Source organism: Scyliorhinus torazame, chromosome 9 (assembly GCF_047496885.1).
Source record: "Scyliorhinus torazame isolate Kashiwa2021f chromosome 9, sScyTor2.1, whole genome shotgun sequence".
Classification (NCBI taxonomy): Eukaryota; Metazoa; Chordata; class Chondrichthyes; order Carcharhiniformes; family Scyliorhinidae; genus Scyliorhinus; species Scyliorhinus torazame.
Window position 1 is genome coordinate 233,966,482 of NC_092715.1, and position 13,379 is coordinate 233,979,860.

The 13,379-nt window shown below is 45.0% G+C and overlaps 1 protein-coding gene across 18 annotated transcripts in view; it reads left to right on the forward strand.

The window, feature by feature from the left end:
* LOC140429761 (multiple PDZ domain protein) overlaps positions 1–13,379 on the forward strand; it is a 488,055-nt gene that overhangs the window by 372,442 nt on the left and 102,234 nt on the right. For all 18 annotated transcript variants that reach the window (XM_072517160.1, XM_072517164.1, XM_072517169.1 and 15 more), the window contains one exon: positions 1,371–1,548. In XM_072517160.1, the coding sequence (XP_072373261.1) occupies positions 1,371–1,548 (178 nt within the window). The remainder of the gene's footprint in view (positions 1–1,370; positions 1,549–13,379) is intronic.

A 13,379-nucleotide genomic window follows, 5' to 3' on the forward strand; every position in this document is an offset into this window, starting at 1 on the left:
TGTGGCAGAAAATATTTTTATTGAACTCTCACTGTCGAGAGGATTTGTGATTTATAAGCACAATGCTGCAAACCCAGACAGTATAAATACAGAATTTATCTATGTCACTGCGCTGTATTGCTTTATTAATACCAGGTTCTACAAAAATAAGAACTGGGACCCCCATCTGCCCAGGTGCAACACACCCAAATTGTGTGGTGCTTGTCTAGATTTCGGTGCATCCAGCTTCGATGGTTTGAACCTTTTCTATGCCCTAGCAGCACCCCTGGCAATGCCTACTACATGAAAGGGAGCAGGAAAGTAAACTGTCATTGTACGCCTGAAGGTTTGTAGAGGTTGCAATGGTTACTTAGGGCAGCATTTTTGCACTGTTCAAAAGCAACCTCTGAACAAGTGTCCCTGAAAAGAAGAGGAGGGACTTGGGTGAAAACACACTGCCCGCCTCCATCCAATCACTGACAGGCTATGCGCAAGACATTAAGACTGCTAATGTAGGAGTCCTACCAGCAAAAGTACACATGAGAAAGGAGGGTAATGCCTTTCCCACCTCATTTCCTTGATGCTGTTGGATCTTCCTTTAATGCTGGTACATGCCCAACTCTGTCTGTTGGGAAGACCTGGAACTCCTTGGATCACTGTCCTTGTTGCTGAACAGTGAGCCCTAGAAATGGGTGTCCCTCATAACTGACCCCAAAATCATCATCTGGGATTTTCTGCCCATTTCCCGGCAGCAGAGGCAGTTTGCCAGTAGCCACTGGCGGGATCCTCGGGCCCTATTGAACTCAATAGGCAGTTACGTTGCCACACCGGCGGATAACCGGAAGATCCCGCTGATGGGAAGGGCCGTAAAATGTAGCCCTTCGTCACCCATTATTCACTATGTTTGTTTTGTAGTCCATTCATTCCTTACTCAGCTGAATCATTTTGGTGCCTATTTATACTCAAGACTTCTAAGCAAGGTTGACCTAACAGCAGTTGGTGGAGAGGAACTGGTTAAATTTAACAATTGAAGGGCCACATGAGGATACACTAAGTGTATAGTTTTGGTAGCAGAAGGGAAATTTTTACAAATGCATCTCATGTATAAATCAAATTCCTATAGGATATATTGCACCTTTCATACTCCATTCCATCAGTGAAAATTGATCTTCCATTTATGTCTGCTGTTTCTTTTCTATTGTTTTATATGCTCAAACTAATATGCCTCATTTGAGTATTGTGTAATGTTTTCTTTTATTTAAATATTTGCCTAAAAAAGTATGCTTTTCAAAATAAATGTTTGTATCTTGAGTTAGAAATACAATATAATTATAATTGCTCTTAATTTCTTGTTTGCTTTGTGCCTTGCTGTGCTATATGTGTTTATATAGACTGCCAGCCTGCCAGATATGGAAACTGAAATTATGTCAGCCCTCCCAGATCAACAGCTATTACCACCTGAATCTGTCGAAAAAGAGGAAATGTGCAATGTTGTGGCATCACTGGGGACCATGGGCATTAAATCAGAAGATGGATTGGAGGAAGAGGATGAATTTGGTTACAGCTGGAGTACGTAATATGTGAAATAATTGAAACATTACAATATGGCACATCACATTAAATTTCCATTTCAGTGGATCTTAAACTACAACAATACTCTACTATATCACAATATAAGAGGCAGTATTATCAATGTGAATTCTTCCAATGTCGATACTCCAACCATCTCATTCAAAAGATTACATGGTTAATGTTGTTTAATTCTTGTCCGCTTGGAAACATATCTTCATTTTTAACTTCTGTGCAATATTGTGGAAGCTTAATGCTCCAGAATCTAAAAACTGACAAAGAACCCCTGTGTCAGTGAGAGTTAGAGAACTGAATTAGTGAGCGTCAGTCAGCATTCTGAATACTAATGAGAGATCGGCAATTTGTAGTGAATGCTACTGTGTAAACAGCCACTGCTGAATTTCAAAGTGACTAGCTCTGCATTAGTATCCAGAATGAAGAAAGAAATGTTTCCTCGCTGATTCAGCATGACTCTTTTTGTCGGTAAGAACTAGTCAGCCTCCGATTCTATTGCCCCATGAGGCTGCACTGAGAATTAGAAGACTTTCTTTACCTAACATATTTAAATATTGTTAAAGAGTTTGGAAGGAATACTTTGCATTGTAAGTGCTTTCCTCTGTCGATGAGTAGATAGGTTAATAACAGTTGAATTATCCATATATACTGCTATTTACCATTTCTTAGCAGTATTCTGTAATACTTGACTGAAGAGAATAGAATTTATAGTTCACAACATAGAGAATTGCAAGAGGTCTGAAGCAGAGCTTCTCTTCGGCTACTGGGTTGTCTAATCCATATAAACTCAATTTTTACATCTATCCATGCTCTCTGCAGTTTACCAAACAAAATTGGTTTATTATGGGTAGCACAGTGGTTAACATTGTGGCTTCACAGCGCCAGGGTCAGACTGTCTGATTAATACTTGCCCAGGAATTGCTGGATAACAGTCTGAAGAGATAGCCCTGCTTCTGTTCTTATTCTTTCCCTCCTCCATAAATTTAGCAACTGATGCCAGTTAAATGAATACTGCAATAGCTCTAACTCCATTTTATGCAAACATAAATACAAATATTTACTAGCAACCCTTCTTCCAGCTCGATTTACTTGGCAGAGCAACTGTAACATACAAAAAATTCAGAAAGGCACCAAGCTTGCTCTCTGCTGTTTAGTGGTCTCAGCTAGCAGATAAAGTGGGAGAAATTGGAATAATTTATGAAGATATTAGGTGAAATCAGATTAACTCACTTTTATTGTCAAGTAAATATCCAGTGCTTTGTCCAGGTCCAGTCATGAAGAATGTAGAAAACCCCATTATTCTTTCATGGGAGGTGGGCGTCGCAGGCAAGGCCAGCATTTGTCACCCATTTCTAATTGCCCTCGAACTGACTGGCATTTTAAGAGTCAGCCCTTAATTGCTCATGGATCTGGAGTCACAAGTAGGCCAGACCAGCTAAGGATGGCAAATTTCCTTCCCTTAAGAACATTGGCGAACCAGATAGGCTTTTATGACGTTCAACAATGACTTCATGGTCATCATTAAATTTTTAATTCCAGATTTTTATTGAATTCAAATTTCACCACCTGCAATGGCAGGATTTGAACTCTGGTCCCCCAGGTGTTTGGATTACTAATCCAGTGACAATACCACTATGCTACTTAACCAGGAATCATAATCAACAGAGAGAATAAAAACAATAACAAAACATCAAGTAGAGAAGGTAAAAGCAGGAAAGGTTAATGTACAAATTAACAAAGATGTGGCAAAAGGGATAGTATGCAGAGGAATCAGCGATGTGGAAGAGGTCATCTAATTATCAACCAGTTGTAAATGGGTGGAAAACTGATATAAAGGAATACAGTGCGCGTTCTACAGGCTGCGTTGCTTCCGAAAGGAGGCGCCATGCGGCTGGTAGATGCCGGGAGATACCTCTCCGAAGATTACCCAGCTTGCCACACATCGTGAGATCGGATTAGATCTCCCGAAACATTGCGATCTGAATTCCACCCATTGTGCGCGGGATAACTGTTTTGCAAATCTGCATATTAGAGCAAGACTAGCTTGTCACCCCAATTTACCCGAAGTGTTGGGATCTAACCCCTTTGCCCTCGGAGACCTCAGGCAAGCACCATTCAGTGTTGGTCTCCACAAACGGGGACCAGACAAAACGCCACTCATGGGGATTTCCCAGGAGATCGGAGGCCCCCAGGTGCTGGCCATCTGGGAAATGTGGCACACTGGTGCTGCTGTTCCAGCCTGGCACTGCAGGGCTGGCACCCTGGCAGTGTCACCTGGGTGCCAGCCTGGCACTGCCCAGGTTCCCAGGTGGCCCTGCCAGCTGGCTGGGGCATTGCCAGGGTGACAGACTGGCGGTGCCAGGATGCCATTTTCTTGTGCTAGATATTGGGCCTGTGGGTGCCCTGCACAGATGGAGTGCAGGTGGGGGGGGACACCCTTATAGGTGAGTTGGGGTTTTGGAGGTCACACTGGGAGGTTGAGAGAATGAGACGCATTTAAAAATAGCGATCCGATCTCCTGCTCTGAGGAGGTCCGGCGAACGGAGCTCCTCAATGCAGGAAAAGAGCCGAAGTACGGCTCCGTCGGGGAGTTCCCTGCTAAGGCCCCGAATTTAACCAGAGTCCCAATAGATAGGGTGGTGTTTCTCAGCACTGCGAGCACCAGGAAACACCCGACTAAACACGCTCGTCAGGTGACTCTGTTGCAATTTGGTTAGATCTTGCCCACAATCTTAGCTTGGATGACAAAATCAAGGGAAAAGGAGTAGCATTCAAAAGCGATATCGTACTTGTCTTGCAATATTAAGAGTGGAAAATAAATGGTTAGAATTAGGAGCAATTGTATCACAAGAAGACATTGATTAAATAGATCTAGTTCAAACATTGCAGCAAACTGGCAAGAGTGGAAAATTAACATATTGGGTTAGAATAAGTAAAAGTAAAGTCGCCATAGTCCCAAATGAGCATACACTGTTTTCCCTTTTGAGGGGGATAGCTGACTGGTGATAATTTAACTTGAGGATTACCAAACCTCAGGCAAGAACATAAGAACTAGGAGCAGGAGCAGGCCATCTGGCCCCTCGAGCCTGCTCCACCATTCAATGAGATCATGGCTGATCTTTTGTGGACTCAGCTCCACTTTCCGGCCCGAACACCATAACCCTTAATTCCTTTATTCTTCAAAAAACTATCTATCTTTATCTTAAAAACATTTAATGAAGGAGCCTCAACTGCTTCACTGGCAAGGAATTTCATAGAATCACAACCCTTTGGGTGAGGAAGTTCCTCCGAAGCTCAGTCCTAAATCTACTTCCCCTTATTTTGAGGCTATGTCCCCTAGTTCTGCTTTCACCCGCCAGTGGAAACAACCTGCCCACATCTATCCTATCTATCCCCTTCATAATTTTAAATGTTTCTATAAGATCCCCCCCCGCATCCTTCTAAATTCCAACGAGTACAATCCCAGTCTACTCAACCTCTCCTCGTAATCCAATCCCTTCAGCTCTGGGATTAACTAGTGAATTTCCTCTGCACATCCACCAACGCACAAGTAAGGAGACCAAAACTGAACACAATACTCCAGGTCTGGCCTCACTAACACCTTATACAATTGCAGCATAACCTCCCTAGTCTTAAACTCCATCCCTCTAGCAATGAAGGACAAAACTCCATTTCCCGCCTGAATCACCTGTTGTACCTGTAAACCAACTTTTTGCGACTCATGCACTAGCACACCCAGATCGCTCTACACAGCAGCATGTTTTAATATTTTAGCATTTAAATAATAACTACCAAAATGAATAACCTCACATTTGTCAACATTGTATTCCATCTGCCAGTCCCTAGCCCATTCACTTAACCTATCCAAATCCCTCTGCAGACTTCCGGTACCCTCTGCACTTTTTGCTTTACCACTCATCTTAGTGTCGTCTGCAAACTTGGACACATTGCACTTGGTCCCCAACTCCAAATCAACAATGTAAATTGTGAACAGTTGTGGGCCCAACACTGACCCCGGAGGGACACCACTAAGCTATTGATTGCCAACCAGAGAAACGCCCATTAATCCCCATTCTTTCTTTCCATTAATTAACCAATCCTCTATCCTTGCTACTACTTTACCCTTAATGCCATGCATCTTTATCTTATGCAGCAACCTTTTGTGTGGCACCTTGTCAAAAGCTCCCCGTTATCTACCGCACTGTTAATGTCCTCAAAAAATTCCACTAAATTAGTTAGGCACGACCTGCCCTTTATGAACCCATGCTGCGTCTGCCCAATGGGACAATTTCCATCCAGATGCCTCGCTATTTCTTCCTTGATGATAGATTCCAGCATCTTCCCTATTACCAAAGTTAAGTTAACTGGCCTATAATTACCCACTTTCTGCCTACCTCCTTTTTAAAACAGTGGTGTTACGTTTGCTAATTTCCAATCCGCCGGGACCACCCCAGAGTCTAGTGAATTTTGGTAAATTATCGCTAGTGCATTTGCAATTTCCCTAGCCAACTCTTTTTGCACTCTGGGATGCATTCTATCAGGGCCAGGAGACTTGTCTACCTTTAGCCCCATTAGCTTGCCCATAACTACCTCCTTCGTGATGACAGTCACCTCAAGGTCCTCACCTGTCATAGCCTCATTTCCATCAGTCACTGGCATGTTATTTGTGTCTTCCACTGTGAAGACCGACCCAAAAAACCTGTTCAGTGCCTCAGCCATTTCCTCATCTCCCATTATTAAATCTCCCTTCTCATCCTCAAAAGGACCAATATTTACCTTAGCCACTCTTTTTTGTTTTATACATTTGTAGAAATATTTACTATCTGTTTTTATATTCTGAGCAAGTTTACTCTCATAATCTATCTTACTCTTTATAGCTTTTTTAGTAGCTTTCTGTTGCCCACTAAAGATTTCCCAGTCCTCTAGTCTCCCATTAATCTTTGCCACTTTGTATGCTTTTTCCTTCAATTTGACACTCTCCCTTATTTCCTTAGATATCAACGGTCGATCTTCCCTTTTTCTACCGTCCTTTTTGTTGGTATAAACCTTTGCTGAGCACTGTGAAAAATCGCTTGGAAGGTTCTCCACTGTTCCTCAATTGTTTCACCATAAAGTCTTTGCTCCCAGTCTACCTTAGCTAGCTCTTCTCTCATCCCTTTGTAATCTCCTTTTGTTTAAGCACAAAACACTAGTGTTTGATTTTACCTTCTGACCCTCCATCTGTATTTTAAATTCCACCATATTGTGATCGTCCTTCCGAGAGGATACCTAACTTTATGAGATCATTAATCAATCCTGTCTCATTACACAGGACCAAATCTAGGACCGCTTGTTCCCTCGTAGGTTCCATTACATACTGTTCTAGGAGGAAACTATCGCGGATACATTCTATAATCTCCTCCTCAAGGCTGCCTTGACCGACCTGGTTAAATCAATCGACATGTAGATTAAAATCCCCCATGATAACTGCTGTACCATTTCTACATGCATCCGTTATTTCTTTGTTTATTGCCTGCCCCACCATAATGTTACTATTTGGTGGCCTATAGGCTACTCCTATCAGTGACTTTTTCGCCTTACTATTCCTGATTTCCACCCAAATGGATTCAACCTTTTTTCTCCATAGCACCGATGTAATCCCTTACTATTGCCTGGATGTCATCCTTAAATAACAGAGCTACACCACCTACATAAGAACTAGGAGCATGAGTAGGCCATCTGGCCCCTCGAGCCTGCTCCACCATTCATTGAGATCATGGCTGATCTTTTGTGGACTCAGCTCCACTTTCCGGCCCGACCACCATAACCCTTAATCCCTTTATTCTTCAAAATACTATCTATCTTTATCTTAAAAACATTTAATGATGGAGCCTCTACTGCTTCACTGGGCAAGGAATTCCATAGATTCACAACCCTTTGGGTGAAGAAGTTCCTCCTAAACTCAGTCCTAAATCTACTTCCCCTTATTTTGAGGCTATGCCCCCTAGTTCTGCTTTCACCCGCCAGTGGAAACAATCTGCCCGCATCTATCCTATCTATTCCCTTCATAATCTTATATGTTTCTATAAGATCCCCCCTCAACCTCTCTTACCATCCATCTGTCCTTCCGTATAGTTTGATACCCTTGGATATTTAACTCCCAGTCGTGACCATCCTTTAACCCTGTTTCAGAGATGACCACTAAATCATAGTCATTCACGATGATTTGCGCCATCAACTCATTTACCTTATTCCGAATACTATGAGCATTCAGGTAAAGTACACTTATAGAACATAGAACATACAGTGCTGAAGGAGGCCATTTGGCCCATCGAGTTTGCACCGACCCACTTAAGCCCTCACTTCCACCCTATCCCCGTAACCCAATAACCTCTCCAAATCTTCTTGGTCAATCAGGGCAATTTAGCATGGCCAATCCATCTAAACTGCACATCTTTGGACTGTGGAAGGAAACCGGAGCACCCGGAGGAAACCCACGCAGACACGGGGAGAACGTGCAGACTCCGCACAGACAATGATCCAGCGGGGAATCGAACCTGGGACCCTGGTGCTGTGAAACCATAGTGCTATCCACTTGAGCTACCGTGCTGCCCCCTGAACACCGCTGAACTGCTGGACCAGGAGGCTCGCTGATGCCTGCGTACACCACTCCGGTGTTTACGCGGCGTCAACACTTGGTTACAGGGTGGTCGCGACTGGGAGTTAAATATCCAGGAGTATCAGATTATTCGGAAAGACAGACCGGAAGGTTAAAAAAAGACTCCACCCTCCCCGCCACATCCCATTCTACCCTCCCATCCCCTCCCTCCCATTCCCACCCTCCCTTCCCCCTCCCTTCCCTCTCCCAGGTCTATTCCTTCCCTCCCCTCCTCTTCCCCCCTTCCCATACCTTCCCTCGCTACCTCCTCTCTCCTCCCCTCCTATCTCCCCTCCTCCATCTTGCCCTCTTCCCCAACATTCCATTGAGGAATGAGGCTTTCCCTGAACAGTACATTGTTTAGTTGAAACGTGAAAGGAATCAACTGCTGCAGTGCCAAGTCAATGTGGGAATGCAAGACAACAGGATGACAACAGTTGTAGTATCTCACCTACATGATGAAATCTAGTCCATGTTGGCTTTTATACCTCTGTTTTGAATATTAACACCTCGATCAGTAACCTCTCCTAAGTTATTTTTCCTCTTAACTTTTCTCCTAATTTTCCTTGTCGTTGAACCCATATCTTCATGTAACAACCTGCCGCGTCGCTTTCCATTTATGTTTTTATTTCCCGTTTTATTCCTTTTAGTATTACTGAGCTCCCCTCAGTCACTGTACCTTGTACTGTCGCCCTTTTTGATTTTTGACTATGGCTTCTTATACTTTCCCCCCTTACTGCCTTTTGTTTCTGTCCCTGTTTTACTACCTTCCGACTTCCTGCATCGGTTCCCATCCCCCTGCCACATTAGTTTAAACACTCCCCAACCACTCTAGCAAATAGGACATCAGTTCCAGTCTTGCCCAGGTGTAATCGGTCCAGTTTGTACAGGTCCCACCTCCCCCAGAACTGGTCCCAATGCCCCAGGAATCTGAAACCCTCCCCCTGACACCATCCCTTCAGCCATGTATTCATCCTATATATCCTGTCATTTCTACTCTGACTAGCACGTGGCACCGGTAGTAATCCTGAGATCACTACCTTCGAGGTCCGATTTCTTAACTTCCTTCCCAGCTCCCTGTATTCTGCTTTTAGGACCTCCTCCCTTTTTTTACCTATGTTGTTTGTATCGATGTGTACCACGACCACTGGCTGTTCACCCTCCCCCTCCAGAATGTCCTGTACCCGCTCCGAGACATCCTTGACCCTAGCACCAGGGAGGCAACATACCATTCTGGAGTCTTGTTTGCGGCCACAGAAACGCCTGTCTATTCCCCTTACAATTGAATCCCCTATAACTATTGCACTGTCACACTTATCACCCCTCCCCTCTGCAGCAGAACCAACTGTGGTGCCACGAGTTTGGCTGTTGCTGTTTTCCCCTGAGAGGCCATTCCCCCTCAACAGTATCCAAAGCGGTATATCTGTTCTGCAGGGGAATGGCCAACTGCCAAGGGGCAAGGTTGAGAAGGCAGGCCTTCATGAGTAAGCTCAGCCGGTACGGGTTATAATATTTTTTGCAAGAGACACAATAAGTAAAAAAAGAGTAGTTAACGGCATTATTGGTGAAACAGAAAATTCATACTGTAGAAGTGACCGATGTACACAAAAGAGCAGTTAAATCAAAATGACTATGGCTGTAGATATGGCTGTAAAAATGATTTGCTCCAATTGAGTTGTACGACGCCTCACCCAATTATGAGAGGAATAGTGTAGAGGTGAAGACAATGGGCCGGATTTTCCGCTTCTGAGACTAAGTGTTGACGACAGAAAAACCGGCGCCGCACCTGGACCTATTCCGCTACCGATGAGGTTGGAACACACTCAATTCCATGATTGACACTGAGGGGCTGAAAGCTGCAGCTGTACATATACAATGGACTGCCCACACACACTTATCCAAGCCAAAAAGATGGCACTGGTTGGGCTGGAGTGCGCATACAGGCTACCAACACTTAAAATAGAACAACACTATTTTATTAAGCTAGAAACTGTTGAACATACTTTCACTGTGGGTTAACACAATGTTAGATTAAACTAAAGACCTATGCCTATCCTAACCAGTCTATGCACTCAGCACATGGTGAAGATCTGTGCTGTCAGCTGGAAGCTCTGTCCTGAGAGGTTGCATCCCGAATGAGCGGGAAACCTGATCCCCTCGGTCTTTATAGTGAGTGTGCTCTGACTGGTGATTGGCTGCGGTGTTGTGTGTGTTGTGTTGCTCTTTTTAGCCTTAGTTGAATTGCTCTTGTTCTACCACCTTTGCTCTTGTGTCGCCAGGTATCTTTCTGATACCGCCACACGGTTCAAGTCCGAGTAATGATCAATAATCCAACACACCACTTAGTAAGAGTTAAATCAACGCACATTTATTATATACAGTAATCAATACTTGTACATTAATTCTAGTTCTAAGCTACTTCCTACAACTAACAGGCCAATACTTAACTTTGGAAATGGCCCATCAGGTCAGGGAATCGAATGGCCTTTCGTATGGGTTCTGAGCCTGCAGGATTCAAAGCTGGTACAGGTTGATAGCCAGGAGCGCCTATCTCGTAGCGAGCGTTGAAGTAAGACTTACGATTTTAGCGGTTGTTGCAGAGGGTCAGCAGAAGGCAGCAGGGGTTGCAGTAGGGTGAAGAAGGGTCGATTTGAACTCGGACTCTATTCTTATAGTCCCCAGGGGCTTCCCGCCTTTCGGGGCGGACCCTGTACCTGGTTCCAAGTGATTGGACTTTGTCCCAATCACTTGGTTCGATATTCTCCAATGCTGGAGCGATTCCTTGATCGATGGGTGGTTTTGGGGTGGTCATTCACCTCTCATTGTGTAGGCTCCTGCTGGCGCCGAAATGTCTGGGTTGGCTTTGTGTGTCTAATTTGCTGCACATTGTTCCCGGGGATGGCTACTTAATATTCAGATGGCTGGTGTGTTATGCTGCAGGTATCGATTCTGTCTGGCCTCCCCAGAGGCGAAGACACAGTTTTACCTGCAGCTTCCTGTTTGAGTCTTGTTGGCTGATTTTCCCATCAGCCTCTAACGTTTGCCATTTTAAATCGGGGTTTGGCCATTCTAATCGGGAGTTATCCATTTTAACTGGCTACAGTTGATTGGTCTTGCTGTGTGTCCATCAGTGTGTGTGTCTGCACCATGATATACTGGTGTATATTATCACAGAGGCTGAGGTCATAAATAAGTGACACGGTCACTTCTGGGTCGAGTCCCGTCAGATGTCGCCAATAACTGTTGCTGGTTAATAACTGTTGCTGGTTTCTTTAACTACTTGGTTTTCTGTGGCTCTATTCCAATTAGGGCAAACAGTGAATTTGCCTTTCTTTCTAAGTGACCTATGTCCGAATGCTTTTAGTCGCCAGGCATCGATGATACCACCACAAGTTTCAACCGGCTATCGATCATAGAGCCAAACACCAGTTAATTAGTTCAAGGTCAAGGGTACTTTATTTACACACAATCAGTCATGCAACATAAACACTACTAGTTAACTACACCTATCTACTAAGACAATCTGTACTTAACTTCGGGCACCTGGCTTAGGTCAGAAAACAGTGGCCGCTGTTCGCTTCTGAATCTATCGAGTTCGAAGGAGTAACTGCTGCTCAGCTAGGCTCATCCGTATGGTAGCGAGCATTGAACTTGGACTTGCTTCTGGTGTTGCTACACTTGGCGATGGCCGTGACGGGGTACCAAGACCAAGAGAGAGCGAACATATGCCGAACTCTTCTTCTTATACTCGGGGGTTTTCGCGTTCTTTTGGGTGGTCCTTCGATTTGGGCCTTACTAATTGGGTGATCCCTGATCACTCTGTTCGATTCCTTAGCCAATAAGTGGGCGGGGATCTGGATGGCTGGGCGTATCCCAAGCGGTCACTGTCCCTGTTGTTTGCGTTTCCCGTGAACAGGGAGTGGTGCCGAAATGTCTGGGACTGTCCCGGTTGCTTGAGTACCAGTCCTTTCTTTTGGTGAAGGTGGGCCATCAAATGCTAATCGGCCCTATTACAATGCTAATTGGACAGAGTTTCGCTACCGTCTGGACTTCTGTCTTACAAATATGCATTTAAGGCTCTGAGCCTGCCTGAGGCTTGGCTTGTCCATTTTACCCGCCAGGCTTTGCGTGTTTCTCTGTACCTTGTTGGAAGTGGCCATCCCAGATGGCTACATTTCTCCCAGAAGATTTCTAAGTGTAGTCTCCAGCAGGAAATGAGTTGCGATTCCCGCGGGGTGGATCAGTGGAATCCAGGTCGCAATCCACTCACACTTTAAATAATGTTTGGAGCCGGGGTGATTTGCGCCGGTATGGCTAGATCCTCACACGGTGTCCCGATCTCAGAATGACTCTACAGTGTTTTTCTCACCCCTCCCCACAGTTGCCCCTGTCGGTGTGCCAGCAGCAGTGCCAGGGTACTGTCCAGCCATGTCCATGACCATCTGGGCTATAATGGCCTCAGCACCCCACGATGTGGCCATCACGTCTATCCAGAGAATTCAACAGTAGTCTTCATTGAGGAGCTCCTAAATTTTGATGTCTGAGTGGTGCCGGCTGCTTCTGTGGTGGAAAAGTACCTCCAGTGCAGGTATGCTGTTCAGGCATCAAAGGTTGCAAAAGATCCAGTTTGTGCCAGGTGCAAACCACCCCGGCGCCTGCACTTCCCAACATCATCGCACACTTGTGTCTGCACGCGAGAATTGGAAGCCCACCACTGACAATCAAGCAACCAATGTAGCCCATTAAGGGACTAATTGAAAGCTATTTTACGTGATCCAGCTACTTTAACTGTGGCAGGCAGGCCAATTTGCCAGGCGGCATTTACATTTTAGCTGCAACCCCAATCGAGGGTGGGGTGAAATGCCAGGGCTGAAATAAGATTTTAAAAGGTATCTGGAGACAGGTCTGTGGTTGAATGTGCTGCCTAGACACTGCAGCATTTTTCCATCGGAATTCATTTTTTTTCAGGTCTGCAGCCCCTTGATGGAGCCCAGTAAAAGCACCAGCACGTCGGTGCTCGCATCTTCCTGCCCTCTCGGCAGTGTTGAGCCTTTCCCAGCATGCGTTTCCGTTAATTGGCCTGCCAATGTGAAATTGTATTCAGGGCCAATCACAGTGGGGAGTATGCTTCTTACCCGCCACCGGACCTACCAAGTGCACACGCCCAGGGGCTAGGCCC